This window comes from Colletotrichum gloeosporioides (genome assembly GCF_011800055.1).
Source record: "Colletotrichum gloeosporioides strain Lc1 chromosome Unknown consensus_66, whole genome shotgun sequence".
Lineage (NCBI taxonomy): Eukaryota > Fungi > Ascomycota > Sordariomycetes > Glomerellales > Glomerellaceae > Colletotrichum > Colletotrichum gloeosporioides.
This window is the reverse complement of record NW_025544711.1, coordinates 2,132,807-2,151,704: the sequence shown is the minus strand read 5'-3', so window position 1 is coordinate 2,151,704 and position 18,898 is coordinate 2,132,807. Positions and strand designations below refer to the sequence as shown.

At 55.2% G+C, this 18,898-nt stretch overlaps 6 protein-coding genes across 6 annotated transcripts; 2 read left to right on the top strand and 4 right to left on the bottom strand.

Annotated features, from left to right (window-relative positions):
• Positions 1 to 303: 303 nt before the first annotated feature.
• GCG54_00015237 (Levodione reductase) lies at positions 304 to 1,141 on the bottom strand (the record flags this gene model as incomplete). Its single annotated transcript, XM_045415050.1, has 2 exons — positions 304 to 496; positions 567 to 1,141. The coding sequence occupies 2 exons, from the start codon at positions 1,139 to 1,141 to the stop codon at positions 304 to 306; spliced, it is 768 nt and encodes a 255-aa protein (XP_045261172.1).
• An 841-nt stretch (positions 1,142 to 1,982) lies between these two features.
• Positions 1,983 to 2,843, top strand: GCG54_00015236 (Vegetative incompatibility protein HET-E-1; the record flags this gene model as incomplete). The annotated part of the gene is made up of 3 exons (XM_045415049.1): positions 1,983 to 2,339; positions 2,373 to 2,485; positions 2,558 to 2,843. 3 exons carry the CDS (start codon positions 1,983 to 1,985, stop codon positions 2,841 to 2,843), a joined length of 756 nt encoding a protein of 251 aa, XP_045261171.1.
• A 1,336-nt stretch (positions 2,844 to 4,179) lies between these two features.
• Positions 4,180 to 5,485, bottom strand: GCG54_00015235 (Secondary metabolism regulator LAE1; the record flags this gene model as incomplete). The annotated part of the gene is made up of 2 exons (XM_045415048.1): positions 4,180 to 4,850; positions 5,053 to 5,485. The coding sequence occupies 2 exons, from the start codon at positions 5,483 to 5,485 to the stop codon at positions 4,180 to 4,182; spliced, it is 1,104 nt and encodes a 367-aa protein (XP_045261170.1).
• A 1,462-nt stretch (positions 5,486 to 6,947) lies between these two features.
• On the top strand, positions 6,948 to 8,544 carry GCG54_00015234 (Methyltransferase fsa4; the record flags this gene model as incomplete). The annotated part of the gene is made up of 5 exons (XM_045415047.1): positions 6,948 to 7,035; positions 7,089 to 7,460; positions 7,517 to 7,643; positions 7,694 to 8,160; positions 8,225 to 8,544. The coding sequence occupies 5 exons, from the start codon at positions 6,948 to 6,950 to the stop codon at positions 8,542 to 8,544; spliced, it is 1,374 nt and encodes a 457-aa protein (XP_045261169.1).
• A 1,247-nt stretch (positions 8,545 to 9,791) lies between these two features.
• Positions 9,792 to 10,727, bottom strand: GCG54_00015233 (uncharacterized protein; the record flags this gene model as incomplete). The annotated part of the gene is made up of 1 exon (XM_045415046.1): positions 9,792 to 10,727. The coding sequence occupies one exon, from the start codon at positions 10,725 to 10,727 to the stop codon at positions 9,792 to 9,794; it is 936 nt and encodes a 311-aa protein (XP_045261168.1).
• A 7,287-nt stretch (positions 10,728 to 18,014) lies between these two features.
• GCG54_00015232 (uncharacterized protein) lies at positions 18,015 to 18,785 on the bottom strand (the record flags this gene model as incomplete). Its single annotated transcript, XM_045415045.1, has 2 exons — positions 18,015 to 18,336; positions 18,529 to 18,785. The coding sequence occupies 2 exons, from the start codon at positions 18,783 to 18,785 to the stop codon at positions 18,015 to 18,017; spliced, it is 579 nt and encodes a 192-aa protein (XP_045261167.1).
• Between the last annotated feature and the right edge of the window lie 113 nt (positions 18,786 to 18,898).

Genomic DNA, 18,898 nt, shown 5'->3' with positions numbered 1-18,898 from the left:
GAGCTACTTGAGAGGTACTCAGGTAGAGAGCCTCGGCTTGCCTCACAGGCTGGTATCCAAGTCATCTCACGCGGCTGCAGGCTCGCAAAGCCAACTTCGCAGCTGGGCGATCTGGACGACCGGATTGGCCTGTTCTGGGGTTGCTGCTTTCACGCTCATGCGACTCCGTAAGGTGTAGATGCATGAGACAAATGGTTTTTGGACTGGGTTCTGATACACTCCTAAGGTTTCGTAGTCTCCCCAAGAGATCTTCTGGTTCTTGTTCTCTTCGATAGGCTCTGTTTATTCGACTGGACTTCCACTTTATGGCAACATGCCGCCATCAACTAGCATTGCTTGGCCAGTAACGTATGATGCAGCATCGCTGAGCAGGAAAGTGATCATCGCCTCAACTTCTTCTGGCTGCCCGATTCGTCCAAGCAAAGGTGGCGGAAGGACAGCTCCAGTCGCTGCAAACTCCATAGATGCTGCCAGAATAGGGGTCTCAATCGGTCCGCTAGAAAAAGTTAGTAAGAGCTCCTCCGAATGTGAAGTCTCCCCAGATTCATTGTCAGGGGTAAACTTACGGGCAGACAGCGTTGACTCTGACACCCTTTCTTCCAAACTCTCTCGCAGCGCTCTTGGTCAGTCCAACGACTGCATGCTTACTCGCGGTGTAGGCCCCGTGGAACTCCAATCCATACAAGGAAGAAACAGAGGCTACATTGACGATAGACGCTCCCTTTCCATCATCTTTCAGAGCCGGGATCTGAGCTCTCATGGCATTCAGAATTCCCTTGCAGTTCACTCCCATCACAAAGTCCCAGTCATCGTCCTCGATCTCTGCAATCGTCGCTCTGTTTCCCTGCCGGCCCAGTACGCCAGCACAGTTAGCGGCTCCGTTGAGCGGGCCGAGCTTCTCCACCGTCTCGGCGATCCACGCCTCAACCGCCTTTCGGTCCCTCACATCGGTAACTTTGGAAAAGACGTTCTCTGCGCCATACAGCCCGGTGAGCACGGCCGCCTCGGACGTAAGCAGAGCCTCGTTGACATCGGTTATCGATACCCGCGCGCCAAGGGACGCCAGTTTCTTCGCCGTCGCGAGGCCGATGCCTGATGCTGCGCCTGTGATGGCGATGACCTTGCCCTTGAAGTCGCTCATAGCTGAAGGTGATAGTTGGGGTATCGATTGTTGAGGAAGGGGAAAAAAGCCTCAGGAGGGGGGAAAGCTTATCCTCCAAATTTCGGCCGATGTGATGGTCCTCCACCGCATGCATGATGAGTAACACAAAACGGACCTATTGTGGTTATCCGAGGCTCTAGTGCGTCTTCTTTTGGTGATATGTATCCATCGCGGGCTGGACCGACAGGGGACGGTGACACCGCCGGTCGGAGTGGAGCCGCCTGGTTACCTGTCAGTCCGGGCGGTTGTTTTCAAAACTTCATCTAACCACAAAATCAAGAGGCAGACCGACAGAACTTTCAATTGAGAGTTTTGCAACATTGTATGACGTTGTGTAGGAAAGGCCTGACATTTTTTGGGCGTGTGTTGTATCAAAACTGCACCATTACATTAAGCGGTTAGAACTATCAAATTAAAATTCACAACCTACCGTTCAATCGTGTTTAAGCAGTTACAAGGCTTCGAATAGAACGCTTCTGTTCAATTACACACCACCATGCACGGTACATCACACGAAGCGTGGCAACTCCAAGCCACATCCTGACTGGATGACTGCTGTGTTGCATGTTGCATGAGCCTATGGCAACGGTCCTACGAATGCATACCCCGCTCGAGGCAGACAGTGATGTGGCATCATCACAGCAGGCTGCCGATGCCCCATGGCTACTGCGACAACACGAGAGACGTTAGCCCTCGCCTTTCAAGAAACATCTTAAGGCTGTCGTCATCGTTCATACACTGTGCACAACAACCTTTTCCAAGTCGTATGACAACAGCGCAGCCCGTTTCCTAGTTTCAGCAAACATCGACTGAGTACAGGATGTGGCTCATCAACACTCGAAGTCTCGCTCTTGAAGAGATTTCGGACCCTGCGTCAGTCGAATACGCAATCCTGTCCCATACCTGGGAAGACGATGAGATAAGCTTTCAAGACATCCGCAGCCCGAACGCAGACGATGCCAGACGAAAGGCTGGATTTTCGAAGGTTGCAAAGACGTGCGAGCTTGCTCGACAAAGACATATCGAATTCGCCTGGATTGATACCTGTTGCATTGATAAGTCGAGCAGTGCAGAGTTGAGCGAGGCGATAAATTCCATGTTCACATGGTATAAGCTGTCAACAGTCTGCTTCGTCTTTCTCTCCGACTTGTCTCCCTCGAAAGATTCAGAATCACAACCATCCTCAAAACGTGCATTTCCGTACAACCAGCAAACCTTAGGGAAATGCCGATGGTTTTCTCGAGGCTGGACATTGCAAGAGCTAATTGCTCCAAGACACGTTGAGTTTTACGATTCCACATGGAAACGATTTTCCCGAAAGGCGGAATCTGTAGAGATTCTGGCTAAAGTGACTGGAATACTACCCATTGCGTTAGAGTATTCTGGAGTGCTAAGAAACATCCCGGTCGCAGTCAAGATGTCCTGGGCGGCTGAAAGGCAGACGAAACGCATAGAAGATCGGGCATACTCGCTTCTTGGAATTTTTGACATCAACATGCCAATGATATATGGCGAAGGACACAAGTCTTTCAGACGCCTACAGGAAGAGATAGCGAAAGAGACCGGTGACCTTTCCTTGTTCGCCTGGAGAGGCCCTTCCGCAGGAGCCAAAGGATATCAGGAATACAGAGGAAGTTTTGCACGAAACATGACCGAGTTTCTCACTTGTTCCAACATGTGATGTGGCATTCCGACACGAGGCGAAATCAACAGCACGAGTTTTCTGTGACGAACAAAGGCGTTCGGATCGAAGCAATTCTTTACAAGCATAATCATGGCGCATACATTATGTTTCTGGGGGTCATGCAAGGACAAGATTCAGTTTGCATATTACTCAAGCGCACGGCAAACGGCTTCATTCGTCATCAACCTTGGTCTTTGGAACATACGAAGACCACCAAACCTGACCTGGCGGTTCAAGAGATTCTCACGATATACATTCCCAAGGATGTCGGTCCAATGGAGTCTCGTACTATGACACTTAACTTACACCGGTCCTTTCAACTCTTTCACAAACTCTCGGAAGGTCTTGAGATAGATCGCATCGATCCAAATCTTCCGCACCTCTGGGATTCATTCTATACGACATTCATCAGTAATGACCCTCGCAAGTCGTTCGCAGCGAGGCTTGAAATATTAATTCATGGAAGATGCTACAATTATAGCGCGACCTATCCACTTACTCTGATAGTCGGATGGGTTCGATCGCACTGTAGGCCTTTCGCGGTGCTTTATGGCACACGAACCGGATCGAATGCCGACAATCTCTTTGTCAGAGACACCCTTCCAAAAGGTTTTCCAGAATTAGTTAAGGATGATAAGTTCTGGGGGCTCTCTGACGACGATCTCTTTGAGGGCCAACTTTTGGACGTTTGCTCATCTCCACTGTTCCTGGCGAAGGAAGTGCAATTTATATACGAAAGTTCGGAAATATTGGATGGGGAACAATGTTCAGATCAGGCCTATCTTGCAAGATTCCGCGTAGTGTTAGAGGCAGTTGAGGCTGATACGGACTATTCACACATGACGGCGTATCGTGTCCGTCTGCTAGGGGAGTTATCGAGGTTACTTGGGCAAGACGTCGTCCTGAGTGCTTTAGAGTACGCCCCCGCAAAGGACACGCCGATTCGGTTATTCCGCTGAAGGTAGTGGACTAGGATTTAAGGGATGACAAAAGTGACCCATTGGTCGCAAGTGACCGGCCTCAGCCCTTCAGTATAAATAACTCCAAAATACACCGAGGAAAACAGCACACCACGACAAAGGGTTGTGCAACTCTCTAGGGGAGACTTGATAAAATAGAAAACCTTGGGCAGCAACCTGTTGATCCTTGCCCCTCTTCGATTGGTACGTTCTCATGACTTTGCATCTCAATACTGTGGCAGGTAAGGTTTTGAAAGTATCAAACAATTTCACAAAGTCTTCCGCTCAAATAACCTTTCGAAGCAACGCGTTTGAAAGTCAATCAATGGTATCTTGGACGTACGCAAGGATGATCTGCAAAATATCTGAAGATGCTACACTTGGCCACCTGGTTTCTGCCCATAGACAACGTGAAACGTCAAATACGAGTGTATCGACGTATTCATCAAGCTCCTCCTTACATCAATCAGGAAAATCTCAACCTCGCTCGCGCTCCACTTCAACCCTCTCGTCAACGGGGCCATGCTAACCGCCTGCAATGCATCAATGAGCATGCTGCGGTTGTACAGCCCAATCGTCTTCAACTTCTGGTCTTTCGGCCACACCCCAATAGGCACTTTCCACACCTTTTCAGTCACATTCTGAAACCCACAATTTCTCAAGAGCTCGGGGTTGCGCTCCATCATCAACGGATCGATGCCGAAGCTTCGGAAACCTGACATGCAGAGATCCACAAATTTGCCGTAACCGTACTGCTCCGGTCCGGGCATCGTCCTATCGTCACATTGAAGATGAAAGCGAAGTTCTTGCAGCTCGACCCAGCCGCCCGGCTTTAGAGACTTGTAGGCTTCTGAGAGGAGTCCAGGCCAGTTCTTGATGGCCATGCACATATGCCTCGCGTGCACAAAGTCGAGTGAGTTCTCGGGCCAAACCCAGTCCGCTTCGGCGTCATCGATCATGAAGCGCACGTTAGGGGGGACCCAATCTGGTTGGATCGGGGAGAGATCGATGCCAAGCACGTCTGCTTCCGGATACTCGTCACCAACTTTGAGGAATTAGCCTTGGCTCATGTGTTGGCTGAAAGGCCGAATAGGGGCTGGGAAGTGGGGACGAAATCGCTTGGCCGCACGACGACATTCCATCGCGAGGGTGGACAAGAACACGCCAAGAATCCGATCGAGAGACACAAGGGATGAGAAGAGACAACAAGATGGTGCGCGCAAACAAGGGGAGAGGTGGAAACCTACTGTCGATCGCCCAGATCCCCGTCCCCGTGCCGATATCAACAATCTTCTGCGGGTTCTCCAGAGGCGCGCTGTGCAGCTTGCCATCCATCACATTCACGCACATCGCATGCTTCATGTCCTCGCGGTCCTGCTCGGGCTCGTCGTTCGGAAGGAGGTACCGTCCTTCCATGTACTTGTGATACCGCCGCGTGTTCTCGAAAACATAATCGCGCACGCTGGCCGACATCGACGTCGATGCCGAATGAGAACTTGCCGAGTCGAAGCCCTCGTCCCACGTCTCGTCCGCTCGCGATGACGCGCCATCATCTGTGTCGGCCTCTACTGTGTTCTCGGCTTCGAAGGGTCGTTGCGGCGACTGTGCCCCAGGTCGCGATTCCTGCGGCTCAGAGACTGGCGGCGCTGGCGTTGCGGGTGCTGCTGCTGTGTCCGCCATGGCTGCTTCAGCTGACCCGATCCAAGATCCAAATATATGTTGTTGATACGTCGAATCTTCAATGAGTCTGACGTCGTCTCGGTGATGAGAAGAGGGACGTGTGATCTCGGCCGTAACAGTCGTCAGATGTCGCGCTGAGGGCACGAGCGCTCGACCAGGGATCTGCCCTTGAAACTGATGGGGAACCCTGACGTTGGAGATCGGCGACAACGCGAACTGTCACTGAGGGGCAGCTCGGTGTATTAAATGCCCTCAAGAAACTTTAAAAGCCAATCGCGGGAGCCCGGATGCGCAGTCTCGGCGGACGAGATTCGGTCGAGTCAGCCAGATCGATGGGACAATCGTTAGTTGCTCGGGGCGATTCAGCATGAAGAAGGAAGCAAAGAGAAATTTGACAAGGGGCCAAAGAAAAAAGCCGTTGGACTGGTTAAACTACGAAGCGGCTCCTGCGTGGTGTCGTGTCAGCAATGCATCAGCCAACACCGGCCTCAAGTGCGCGAAGAGAGTGAGCTACGTTCACTGAGATCAAATGTCAAGACACTAAAGGGGAAAATCAATGCCACCACCAAAAGTTACCACCCCTGCGCTCATCCTGCCTCAAAGAGAGCACAGCCTATCACGCCGCGCTACCTGACGTCTTAGCCGGCTTTGGTCGGAGCGGCGGCGCTGGCACCAGCCTCCATTCCAGCTAGCTCCGCGGCGGATTCGTCTCTCCGCGAAGGGACGCTTGGGAGGTGGACGTGGCCAGGAGCAGGATAGCCGGGACGCCGCCGATGCGGTGCACCAAAAGAGGCCGGCCTGGAACCCATTCGCATGCGGTGGCGTTGTCGCCCGTGTCTCTGATCCGTCAAGTCATATTCATGCTTCCCCCCAATACTGCCCGCTTCCTTTGAGATACCTGCCCCTCTCCTGTTTATTAACCCCTCATCCAACTCCTATTTAGCCCGCCTCTCCCTGGTCATTTGCATCTAGTCCGAGTTTTAGTCTAGTATGTTCCCATTGGCTGGGCGGCGATATCTCCTCTCTTTGAAGAGCAGTGAAGAGGGGAGAGGACCATCACCCAACAGCGCAGCATTGGACGTGCGCGGCACGTTGTCGCCGACACATGGGTGGCTACACACCGAGCTTCCGCATCGAGCTAATAGCGCTCCTTCAGCTGAACCTCGCTTCACTGCAATCGGGAAGAAGGGGACTTTGGGTCTTGGACGGACGGGATGGATGGAGGCAGAGGCCCTGCTGGCTGTTTATCATTCCTTCGCTTCTCTTCTTCTCTTCCGCTGTTGACCTGTTGGGTGTTCCCCTCCTCGATCTCAACCCGCTGGGTATCGATTGATGTCAGCACGGACAAGCTTAAACCTTTCATCCCATTCTGCCCACATTCCGTGCCTCTCTATTGTCTTCCTCTGCGAGCCGTCCCGTGTGCCCGGTCACTGTACTTTTCGTGCGGGTGTGACGTCTGTGAATGCAATCAGACCGTTTTGATCGGCAGACGTGCAGCAGCAATCACCGCATTCTCCAACACACATACGAGAACCAAAAGAAGGAGTCGTGTAACAAGCCACTTGCTTGAAATCCACCAGTCAATTCCCCACAAAATAGCCAGGCTCGATCCTTTTAGGAAAGAGTTTACAAGTTTGTCCAATGTCGGGAGACGTCGGCGATCAGGTCCGGGCGGAGGCGACCGCCGCCGCGGACGAAGTCACCGCGGCCCTCCAGATATTCCTCAAAGAACCCGGGACCGCCGGGAGTGACCTCGACAAGGGCCAGCGGCGACGCATCGTCGACGCCGCGCAGAAGCTCATCTCTGCGGTCAAGGACCCAGGCGATGAGTGGTTTGACGCGACGGCGCAGGTTGCGCAGATGGGTGCGAACAGGCTGTTTTGGGAGTGGAAAGCATATGACCACATCCCGCCGGAGGGGAGCATCTCATATGCAGAGCTCGCTAAGAAGGTTGACGCCGAGGAGTCTTTGATACGTAAGCGAAGCGACCGTCGGGAAGCTTGTGAGGCACAGCAGACTGACACTTGCCAGGGAGAATCGGAGGTGTGCTCACGTCGATGGGCATTCTAGAGCAAGTGGGCGATGACGCTGTTGCTCACACAAAGCGCTCGCGCATTTACATGGACGGTCAACCCGCTGGCCAAATCGTCGGCATGGCGTACGTCCGCCCTCTTCCTCGTGCATTTTATACATACTGACGGTTGCTAGTTGGGAAAATGGCATGGTACCGTACGTCCAAATGCCAGCATACTTTGAGAAGTACGGCCGCAAAGAACCGCAGACGCTCAACCACGTCCCAGGCACCTTCGCCTACGGCGTGCCCGAGTACGGCTGGTACGAAATGCTGCAGCACGACCCACCGCGTATGCAGCGCTTCCTGCGCGCCATGGGTCCCATCGAAGAGAAGATGCCCATCTCGGGCATCTACGACTTCACGTGGGTTGTCGACTACGCCAAGGCGAACTCGACGGACCGGGCGGTGTTCGTCGACGTCGGCGCCGGGCGGGGCCAGTCCATAAAGGCGATCCACAAGGAGAATCCGGAGCTGCCGCTAGACCGGTGCGTGCTGCAGGACCGGCCGGAGGTCGTGGAGGCCGTGAAGCAGCTCGACGACGCCGACATGAGACTCGTCAGGAAGCAAGTGATCGATTTCCACAAGGAACAGCCCGAAAAAGGTACGCGATCCCTCCTCTGCACTCGCGATCGGGGGATGTGAGACAGTGATGCTGACTGCTGCAGGCGCTCTTACATACTGGATCAGGCGGTGTCTGCACAACTACGGCGACGAGCTCGCCGTCAACATGCTCCGCCTCATCGCGGACGCCATGGCCGCGGACAGCCGGCTGCTGATCCAGGAGGACGTGATGGGCAACCCGCCGCATTACACCTCCACGATGCTGGACTTCATGATGTTGACGTTCGGTGGCAAGCAGCGTACGCTCGACTGCTGGACCGACGTCCTGGGCCGCGCGGGGCTGGAGATTCGCAGCGTGGCGAAGGGCCAGGGGCCGTGGAGGCATCTGGCCGTGATCGAGTGCGTCAAGGCTGGGCAGAAGTGAGACTCGTCGTGAGGATCGGGCTGGGTTGGGGTTTCAATCCGTTGAGAGGTTGCGCCCTGCCTGCATGACGCAGCGCGTTGCGGCGGTGATTTGACTTTTGCCCATCAGGAGGCGATGTTCAACGAGCGGTGAGGAAGGCTGTTGGAATTATTCGAAGACTAAGCCTAAGAGGTGTTGGTTGAGCGGAGTATGAGCGAACTGGTGGGACGGGGGCCCGGATCGACAGGAGGCGTTTCCATGTTCACGGTCCAGATCCACCGCTCGCCAAGGGCTTTTGACATGGTGAAGCGGAGTCGTGGTGCGTGTTCGATTTTGTTCGTGCGCAGCGTTACAACACCATAATGTCTGCAGATCTCACGATGTTAATACGCAACAACGAAATGATCACATTTCTTGTGCCTCAAGTCCTGGGATACAGTCTGACTCGTCTCCGTACCTGACTTGGAAGGCCTCGAACTGTCATCTGACCTTTGAATCTTCACCGCCTCTTCCACCGGAAGAGCAGCCGATACGGGCCGGTCCGTTCGTCGGCCACCGGATCCGGGCGGAAGGCCCGGGCTTCAGGTCCAGGACACCGCCCTTCTTTGTGTCTTTCGTGAAGGACGGGTCCGGGGTCTAGCGGTGTCCACCGCCCCCTTTTACATTCAAGTTGCAGTAGCATCGTGGGTTGGTGCTAGATGTCATCTAACCTCTCAAGATCAGATGAACAGTGAGCAGCACTTCGATGAGAATAGACGACATTGGAATTGATTGAGAGAATTCACAGCAAGACGTGAGTGTGTTATTTGATTCAACATGTTTCGATTGAAAACCTATCAATACTTTCTCATATTGTGTACGGGTCTCGTAATCTCCAGATACATCCTCCGCCATCTTCTCTCCTCGAAATGACTTGCCGCAATTCTCATCGCGTCATTCTATCATCTATGTGTTTCGCTATGCCAGTCTGATATTCGACCAAATCTGTTCATGCCTCATTCCTTCATATCAGGAAACAAAGTTCTCAACAACAAACATTACAAAAATCGAGTAAGGCAGTACCGCAAAAACGAAAAAGGACAGAAAAGAAAGAATAAAAAAGTGTCAAAATGCTGGGTATAGAACGCCAATGCAGCCTGCCCAGCCGCGTGTGCAAATGCCAAGAATAATGCATGCGAATCCGTGTCCCCCAGTGCCCGTATGTCGGTAAAGCAGTTTCAACACCAGCATCGAAGCAGAAAATCAGTTAAAAAAAATGATTTGGCATTTTAAGCCGTCTTGGATCGGCGCCAGCCAAACCAACCCCTCTTCCGCGAGTTGAAGTCGCACTTCTCGGGCGTCTCCTCGTCCAGCTCGAGCCTGTACCGTCGCACACTGCCCGTGTCGTCGTCAAAGGCGACGTGCTTCTCCTTCGGGACGAGGCAGTCCGGGACGAGGTGCCGCCTGCACCAGCCCTTCACGCCGCGGCTGGCGGCGTCGATGGCCGCATACTCGAGCCGCCGCGTCCGGTCGCTGGTCCAGTAGTGCGTCGCCTGCGGCGGCAGCGTCGCGACCTCACCGGCGGCATCGCTGCTCTCGGGCTGCTGCTGCTGCTGTGTTGGTGAAAGCAGGCCGCGCTGGTCGAGCTCGAGGTCCTCGCCGCGCGGGGACGAGCGGCGGCGGTTGGCGAGCTCGAGGTCCGTCGGGTGGGCGGGGAAGTGGAAGAAGGTCGCTGGCTGGGCGTGCGTGTGCGAGGAGCGCGAGGAGGGGTGGTAGAGGCTGCTGCCGCTGGTGCGCGCCGTGGTGGGATAGGGGCTCGTTTTCGGGGCGCGGCGGATCGTGGGGCGGCCGCGGGATCGGGGCTGTTGCTGGTTGGAGGAGGACTGCGACGAGGAGGCGGTGGACGTGCGACGGGCGTAGGAGAGGGAATTGCGTGGCGGGAGGGACTCGTAGCCGGAGTCTTGACGGCGCATCTCGGCGGGTTCTGGCTCCTTGTGGTGTTGTTTTTGGTGGTGTGCGGAGGAGGGCGGCGCCGGGGCCCGGACGGTGGTGGCCGGTGCCGGAGCGGGGGCTTTGGAGGGCGGCGAGCTCGGGGCGTAGAGCTCTACGTCGTGGAAGGATTGGTATGCGCAGGTGTGGTATGTTGTGTCGGAGGCGGCGACGCTTGCGCGGGACTCGGTGCGGAAGGTTGCCAGGTTGGAGGGGAAGGGTGAGAGGCGAGACATGGTTGCGGTGGTGGTGTTGGTGTTGCGAAACTGAGTATGTGTGTGCAGTATCGTCAAGAGTTGCAGTTGCTCTCACTGTCGGAGGCACTGGCGAAGAGGAGTGTTGGTGTTAAAGGTGTAAAATCAAAGGGCGAGTATTGCAGAACGTTGAACAGGTTGTTTTGAATCCTCGCTATAAAGCCATTGGAGGATTTCCCCCCTCAACTCGATGAATGCAGTGAAGCTGACGATCGAGGAGTGAGTGGGTGTGGATGTGTTGGTGGACTGGGCGCCAACGAGCGAGCTTTTAGTAACCAAGCTGCGAGCCGCGATGGGTTCTGGTGGGAAAGAAACGTCTGGAGAAAGGGGGCCGGAAACCGATTGATTGTGTGTGGCAGGCCTCCCGGGGGAATATGTATTAACGAGATCGTAGACGAGATTTTCTCGTCAAAAGGCGGAGATGAAGGACGGAGTGGTATCAGAAGTTGCGGTCTGAGGAAAATAAAGAGACGAGACGAGCACCCCTCTCCGGTTGAGGGTCCACGATTTCGAATTCGCGTTGATCTGACGACAATAGTGTGTCGGAGAGTGGATTCTTCTTCCCGTGTGGTTGGTTTTGATTTTTTGTGTGCCTTTTCGTCTTGACGATTTGGGAATCCCTGCTTTCTGTGACTCTTCGCCGGTGGAGGACGATGTTGAACAACAGAAGAGGGGATTGGATCTTTTTCCTCTGGCTTTGAAAGCAAGCTGCGAGAGAACACAAAAAAAAAAAGATGTGACAGGGCCCCTCTCTGCGGTGGTGAAGGGCTAAACGGGGCAAGCAACTTAAAAAGGGACGATGAAATCGACAGGAATCGGAGCGCCCTCCACTATCGGACAGGGCCTGCTGGTTCGCGTGTGCTTGCTTGACTTGACACCCCCGGTTCGCGGGTGGCAGGGGAGGTTGTCGTCGTGGGCGGGCTAGGGGGCCGTGATTGGATCAGGATGTTGCGGTGAGGCGCCGCGATGGGGGGGTCTCGTGGTGCTGCAGCTGGGACCTGGGATGTCTTGCTGAGGAATGGGGGCGTGTTTGATGGATGTTGGAGCTCCTTTCGAGGCGGGGTGGGATGAGGGTGCTGCTGCACGCACAAAGCCCTGCTGGGTTGTTGTTTTTCTTTTTTGTGATCTTCTTGTGCCTGGGGTCTTGATGTTGGAGCGCGTGGGGTGATCAGACGTCAAGGTCTCAGAGCGGAGGGCGATGAGAGGTGCGGGTGAGTGGTGAGTGATGAGTGAGGGAAGAGGCGGGATGAGAATATGTAGGTACAGATGCAAGTGGCAGAGACACCGCCTGTCGCGACGGCAGGTTTGATGGATGATCGCCGGGGACACTTATGCGTGGACTGATGAGGTGGCTGCTGCTCCTCACTTCTCTCCTCTCTCGACCTTATGCGGTGCTGGGATAGGCCGCGAGGTTATTCCCCGGTTCGATATGCTTTTTGTGGTGTGGTGCGGTGTGGTGGGTTAGGGGTGCAGGTTGATGTTATGCGGGAGAGCCCAAGTTGGACTCTGCGACGGTGACAAAATGTCAATCAATGTGTTGGCAGCGGATAAGGGAAAGGGATGGCCTCAGTAAAGAGTTCCGGTCGATGGCTGGATGGCGCCGGTGCGGCGTTGCGGTGCGGTGGCTGGACTTGACTGGGCTTAGGGCGAGGTACCCAGGCCTTTTCCCTCTTTTGAATGAGCTGGGATCAACTGGTGAAGAGGGACCTCGATGGGAGGAATCGGAGAGGATATCGAGGAGAGTCGCAGTCGCAGTGCAGAGCAACACCAATTGTGAGATCGGACGAGAGGAGGGGCTTCAAGTTCGACTTCTCGACTGTGTCTGCGGCTATGGCTGCTGCAGGACGAGGACGAGGTGGGGGGCTGCGGGCAGGATGGACCAGACTGGGCCTGGGCTGCAGCTGCACAACAGCAGAAGAAGAGAATGGCCAGGCAAAGAGTGCGTTGTGGATGAGACGACAAGCCGCCGACGTGAGAAGTTGCCCGGGGTCAGTATACAAGGGGGACGGGGCACAGTCGCATATGTATGTCTCAACACCGCGCAGGAAAACAAAATGCGTATGTGGTGGTGGACGCCCGCGCTGGCTATCGAGAGGAAATGGCGGTGATATATCAAAAAAGGCTCAATAGAATCCTGCGAGTTGGGCCAAGACAGTTCGACTCTGCACCGGACCAAGCCCGATCAAGTTCAGACGCCAGAGCGAACGACAAGAGACAAGACAGGGTGGAAGGGGGTGGAAGCCTGCAAGGCACTGACTTGCTCGTTGCTTGAACGGGCCAAGAAAGCAAAAAAGGCGATGATGGAAAAAGGGCCTTTCGTGTCGCAGAGTTTCGAAAGTTGGGACGATGATGGACGATTGTCGTGTTGCTACACGCTAGGCGGGCAGTGCTCCGCTTCAGCACACACTTGAACAGGAACTGACGTGACTGTTGCTTGAGAGCCGACAGTGACAGAGAGAGTCTTGCGGTGTTCAACCCCTCCTTCGGAGTCTAGACCGCGGTGTGTCGCTGTTCGATGCGCCGCGGTGGAGAGAGGTAAGAAACACAAGAAACACGGCGGGTGGCTGTTATCCACTTAGGAACGCAGGCGTTTTTGGCGTTGGGTTCGCCGCCTTCTTTCGCCGCAGTTGGCGAAGGGGCGCTGGAGATTCGTCGGCTCTTCTTTTGTTTTATTCCCTCTGTTCTTTTGCCGTCTTGTCGTCTCAAGTTTGCGTTGCGAAGCTGCAATGCGGCCCTTCCCTGCAGCTAACTGAGAGAGGCGTGGTGTAGCCTGTAGCCTGTACGTACTCGGCCTGTATCCGGGCTAGCCTGCGTCTCCAACAGGGTTGGTGGCATGCGAGTTGCATGCACCCTGTGTGTGTTTGTTGCGTGGTGAGGTGAGTGAGCGCAGCAGTACGCAGTGTAATGGAGGAATAGTGTGCATGCACTCGGGCGAATCCTGGGAGAACTGGAGCGGTGCCTGGCCTGGCCTGGCTGCTGCGAGTATTGCGAAAGTTGCGGTTGTTGCAGGATAGGCTCGACAGCCGAGATTTTGTTGGGTCTGTTCTCAAGGGGAGGAGGTCCTTGAGAGTAAGACTGGAGAACAGCGGTGACGCCGAATCAGGGAATTGGCGAGATGGGCAAAGTTCAGAGAGAGATTACGAAAGATTGTGGTGAGGGGAACGCGAGAGTGAGTGACGAACAGCAGGCGAGATGAGACGAAAGGTCGAATTCCGCCGTACCGTTGAATTGAATGATGAGATAGAGGCGAAAGAGGCGAGACGGTAAAGCTTGGAGACGAGGATGGCCTTGTTGATATCTTGCTCCACCTTTATTTTGTGAATGTGATGCGCTGTTCGACGCTTCGCTGATGTGGGATGAGAGCTAAGTCGTCACTATTGAGGACGAGTCCGTCTGGAAGCTCCGCGGTGACGGAAAAGGTGCCTCCTAGCTCCCTGGCTTGCGGACGAGGACGGACGGGCGGGAACGGGATGGCGGCGGCCTGGATACAGTATCTTTTGCAACGTCGTCACTGCCGTGTCTTGCCCGGCGCTCTCTCGGCTTGTCTATCTAGCTGTGACTGAAAGCTCACCTAGCAAGTGTTTGTTATTGTTTTGTTTTAACGGTCGCTTGTCTCGGTGGTGTTCCCTGTCGTCGTTTCGTCCCACCGGCGCCTTGTCTCAATCTTCAGCTTCCTGGGGAATAACTTTCCAGACTGCGACTCTTCGAATGTTACTTTTATTATTACCCCGTCTTCTTCGTGTGTGTCTCGTCTCGAGTGGATGATTGGCAGCGAGCATCAAAAAGCCAAGAGGAACCACACAAAGTCAAGGCGAGACGCGCTGCAGGGCCTCCCCCTGTTCGCCCCTCACTGGATGTGTCCCCGCGTAACCGCCGATGTCGCTAGAGAGGGCTGGACGAGGGCGCGCAAAGAGTGGTGGTGTGTGCAACTCGAGTCAATCATCGGGTTCCCCTCTCCTGTGGATGTCCCTGCACAGCGTTTTGGTCTGGCACGACAGACGAGGGGAAATCGCTAAATGCCCTGATTTGCTGTGGGCATTCGGGAATTCGATATTTTGCCGTGCTAGCGAGAGAATCGGCGCGCCCCAGCAAGCGTTCTGCGAGTTGAGTTGGCTGTTGATGATGATGATCCTTCAAATCATAAGAGAGGGTGTTATTATGCGACCCCTCCACCAACGGCAATGTGAGAGGCAGCAGCTCTGCAGCCTTAAAGCTTCAAAACAAGCCGATGCAGTAGAATTGCGAAAAGTCACGTATCACAAGCCAAATGGCCACCCAAGTCCCCAGCTGCCTGCTGCTGAACAACACCGAGCAGTCACGGCGACTGGACGTGCCATGTAGTTCGTGTAGTTCAGTCATCTGAGAGACCGCAGCGCAGGTAGCGAGCCACAAGTGTCTTGGACGTTATGTCAATGGTCTTGTCTGGAACATGGACGGCTGAACGGGAGACTTGGACCGGTTGGACGGGCACCACGTCAAGTCGCCCAAGCCGTGCGCCTCATTGGATGCTGGTGACAATCGTGAGTAACACTTGGTGCTATTTCTGTGCGTTCGTTGCAGGATCCAGCGCCAGCGGCAGCACGCTACGCTCCGACTTTCTCTCTCTCACACTCTTCACTCGTTCACTGTCACTGTTTCTCCTTTTCACATGTCAACTCCTTCAAGGCGCCTGTCACACTCACATACACACACGCACGCTCAACCACACCACGAGTTAGCTCCGTGGCTTCTCCTGCTACACCCACGTTTCCCTCCTCCTCCACATGCAGAGTCAATTGACCACCGATCGGACTCGTCCCCTGATTCACTCCCACTCCCAACTCCAATCATCGCCTACCGCGTCAACTCAGCCAGCGACCCGGCCGAGGCCGACCCTCCTGGCCCAGGGTCATCGTACATATCCGTCCTGCCATTCGCAGTCTGCGCCGATGGGTTGATGACATCTGACGGGCAAGACGGGTCAACGCCCGATGTACATAGTATCTCCCGGGAAAGCAACACTTCAATCACTCGGCGCTGTCTTTCGGAGATCAATCATCTGAAAGCGCCCACGCACGCAGGCCTAACACCAGCTAGCTGCAGACTACCGAAAGGAGCATAGAGAGAGCACTGGTGAAGAGCACACGCTGAACAAACCCCCGTGGACCCCCAAAGCACAGCTTCAGCGCTTCGACTCCAATCCTTGAAGCTTTCGTCCTTCACGCCAGCCTTATCCTCTTACTCGTGTTTTTCCCCATAAGCCTGCTCCTCTCTCCCCACGTAGTCTACTTCCAGGCAAAATGCGAACCGTCAGCGCCATCAGGCCGTCCTTCCGACAGACGCCAAACTTAGAACTTGGAGCAGCTGGCGAAGCTTAGCATGGCCCCTCGTCCGACCCTCCATCGCGTGAGGTTCGCGAACGCAGGACAACCCTCACGATGCTCAGCCACCGACGGAAAGCTCCCACCACCACCCTCCATCGGCGCGTCCTTCAAGCAGTGCAGCCCTCCCCCAAACCGGCAGTGATCCACGAGCCCACGAGGTCACGTTGACTGGTAATCAACACACACACACGCACACCCATGTCCAAAGTATCGCCGGCCACGCCTGGCCCTGCCGCCTTGAGACATCTGAACATGCTCCCGACTGGCTGCACCGTTACCAAACAGCTGCGAACTGCCTGGCTGTTAGCTGCCAAGGCTGCGCAACACTCTCAAGTCCAATCAGAGGTGCTATCCACGTCGTCTTTGCTTCTTCCACATTCCTCACACAAAGCACCTGACAGCGACAGGCCTTTGTTCACCTCGCCCTCGAAGTCCAGGCCTTGAACCGTTTGACTGCTCTCTGGGCCCCCTCCCCCCGCCATCTTATCCGCTGCCGAGAGATCTTCCCTCCCACACACGTCAATCCTCTGGGACTCTAGGAGCAAACCCCCGGGTCCGCATGCCTCTTTGGGCATGCCGCACACCTCTTCTGGGATAATCGCTGTCAGAACCCTATCCCCCGGTGCGTGCGGAGTTGCACCCGCAGAGGGACCCGTGGGCGGGCGGACAGGGCAGAAGGGCAACAAGCAAACCACAAACCAGCGAGCGCACAGGCAGCCGGGGGCGGGAAGCCAAATCGTGGGAGCGAGATATTTCCTTAGGGCTACTGCCGAGATCGCCCTCCCTAATTTTTTTCTTTTGCTGACCACCGACCGGTCGTTACGCTGCATCAACATGAACACGGGACCTCGGAGGGGGTGGTGCTGGTGGTGTGTCACATCCCGAGGTTCTGGACCTTGCATTTGAATCTTTCCGTGCTGCTGCGCTTCGGCGTACTTAGCAGAAGGGCTCCTGCGCAGTGATCTTCGAAAAGGAACGAACGTGAACGTCGTGTCTCGAGCGCGTCTGGGGGCCCAGCTGTTGGTTCCGTCACACGGCAGCAGCTGTGAACATGAATTTACACGAGCCCGCGACCAGAACCTCGGCGAACGCGGCGTCTCACAGCCGATTGTAACTTGATGACACGGCAGAAGGAAAGAAACGAAGCTGCTGTGAATCATCTGCTATTATCCCGTAGCATCAAGCTCCCTCCCTTGCCAGCGCTCGTCCGCTAAACGTCACCGTGGCCGAGCATCACCGACGAAGGGACATGGCCCCATTTCCATGTCTCATCAGCCTCGTAATACGTGTATCGGAGGCGTTCAAGATGCGTAGTCACAGCGGAAGTCCCGGCAAGAGTGGTAGCTTCAAGAACCAACAACCAATATTAGGAACAACTAACTGGCTATTGCGTAACAAAAGAGCACCGATCGACGCATGGCACAGCCCGTAACCATGCGCCGTCATCCAGACGAAAAGAGACCTAAAGAAAAACAACAGACGACTTGGGCTTCTCCTCGTCCTTCTTCCTTCGCTGCCGTCCGTCCATTGACGCCAAGCTCTTATTTCCATGCGAACGAACCCCAACCCGCAACCTTCTCGCCTCATCCGAGCCGCCTCCCGCTGCTTTGGCGCAGAAAAGATTAGCCTTTGCGCGATTACGTTTTGTGCTCCTGCTGCCGCCCGCCTTTCGCCGTCCACGTTCCAGGGGCTCTCCCAGCTACGGCTTTCGTGACCGTCGGCTAACGCGATCCTCTGGTGGGTTTAAGTCGCAATACCAGAAGGCTAGAATAGCCATGATCTAACACCGCCGTTGGCCCGAGGTATCGGGAACCATCCATCCATCGTGGCTAAAGCTGAACCGCTAGCCATTGTCATGAGATTCCCCTCCCCCTCTTTGGGCCGCCATCGTCCGCAATGACATCGTTCAGAATGTCCACGACCCCCTGTGACACGGCCCCTCACCCAGCACGGTGTGCTCCGGCGCCGCGTTGCCGGCCCAGGGTATTTGCACCAGCACCGTCGGCTCGTCGCCCGGGAACTCGGTGAAGTGCCCCGCGTGCACGCTCGTGTTCTTCATGTCCGCCGCGATGACCAGCGACGAGGACACCGTGCCGGGCTGGATGTACGCGACCGTCGTCTCCGGCAGCTGCGGGGCGTCTCCCGATCCTGGGAGCGGCATTGCTTGAGAGGCGTTCTTTGGCGCAGGCGAGGTGATGCGGATGAGGCCGTTGACGATGACGGTCAACCTACGCGCAGTCAGTCGTCTGTCTCTCATTTCACCCACACCGTGACGTCAACAGCGAAAATTTGGCATGAAAATTGGGATCCTAAATGAAGCGATCCCCCATGTCCGTCAAGTTTCAATCCCAACAGACGAAATGTCCAGCGACCGGGGAGTCCCCTCCAGGTGGCATGAAAATTGGGCAAAAAATACTCACTGCACAGCCGGCGCCCAAGCTTCGCCGACCGTTGTCCTAGGCTGGATGATGGACCACTCTGCGCGCGTCAGGTCGCCGCCGAATCCGTAATTCAGGGCTGCGCGCGCCTCGACTGGGATGGAGTTGATTTGCCAGCATTCGATGACGGAGTAGCCGTTGCGCGTTGAGAGGGCTGTGATGTTGAGGGGTGTGTACGCGGCGGCTACATGGGACGAGACGCCTAGAAGGCCAAGAAAGCTTACGATGGATACACGCATGATTGAGGATTTGTTTTTACAGGCTTGGGGACTTTTTGTTCGTATGATGATAATGGCTGGATTCCCAGTGCAGAATTAAAGAGACTTGCCTGGTGAAAGTGAACACAGATTAA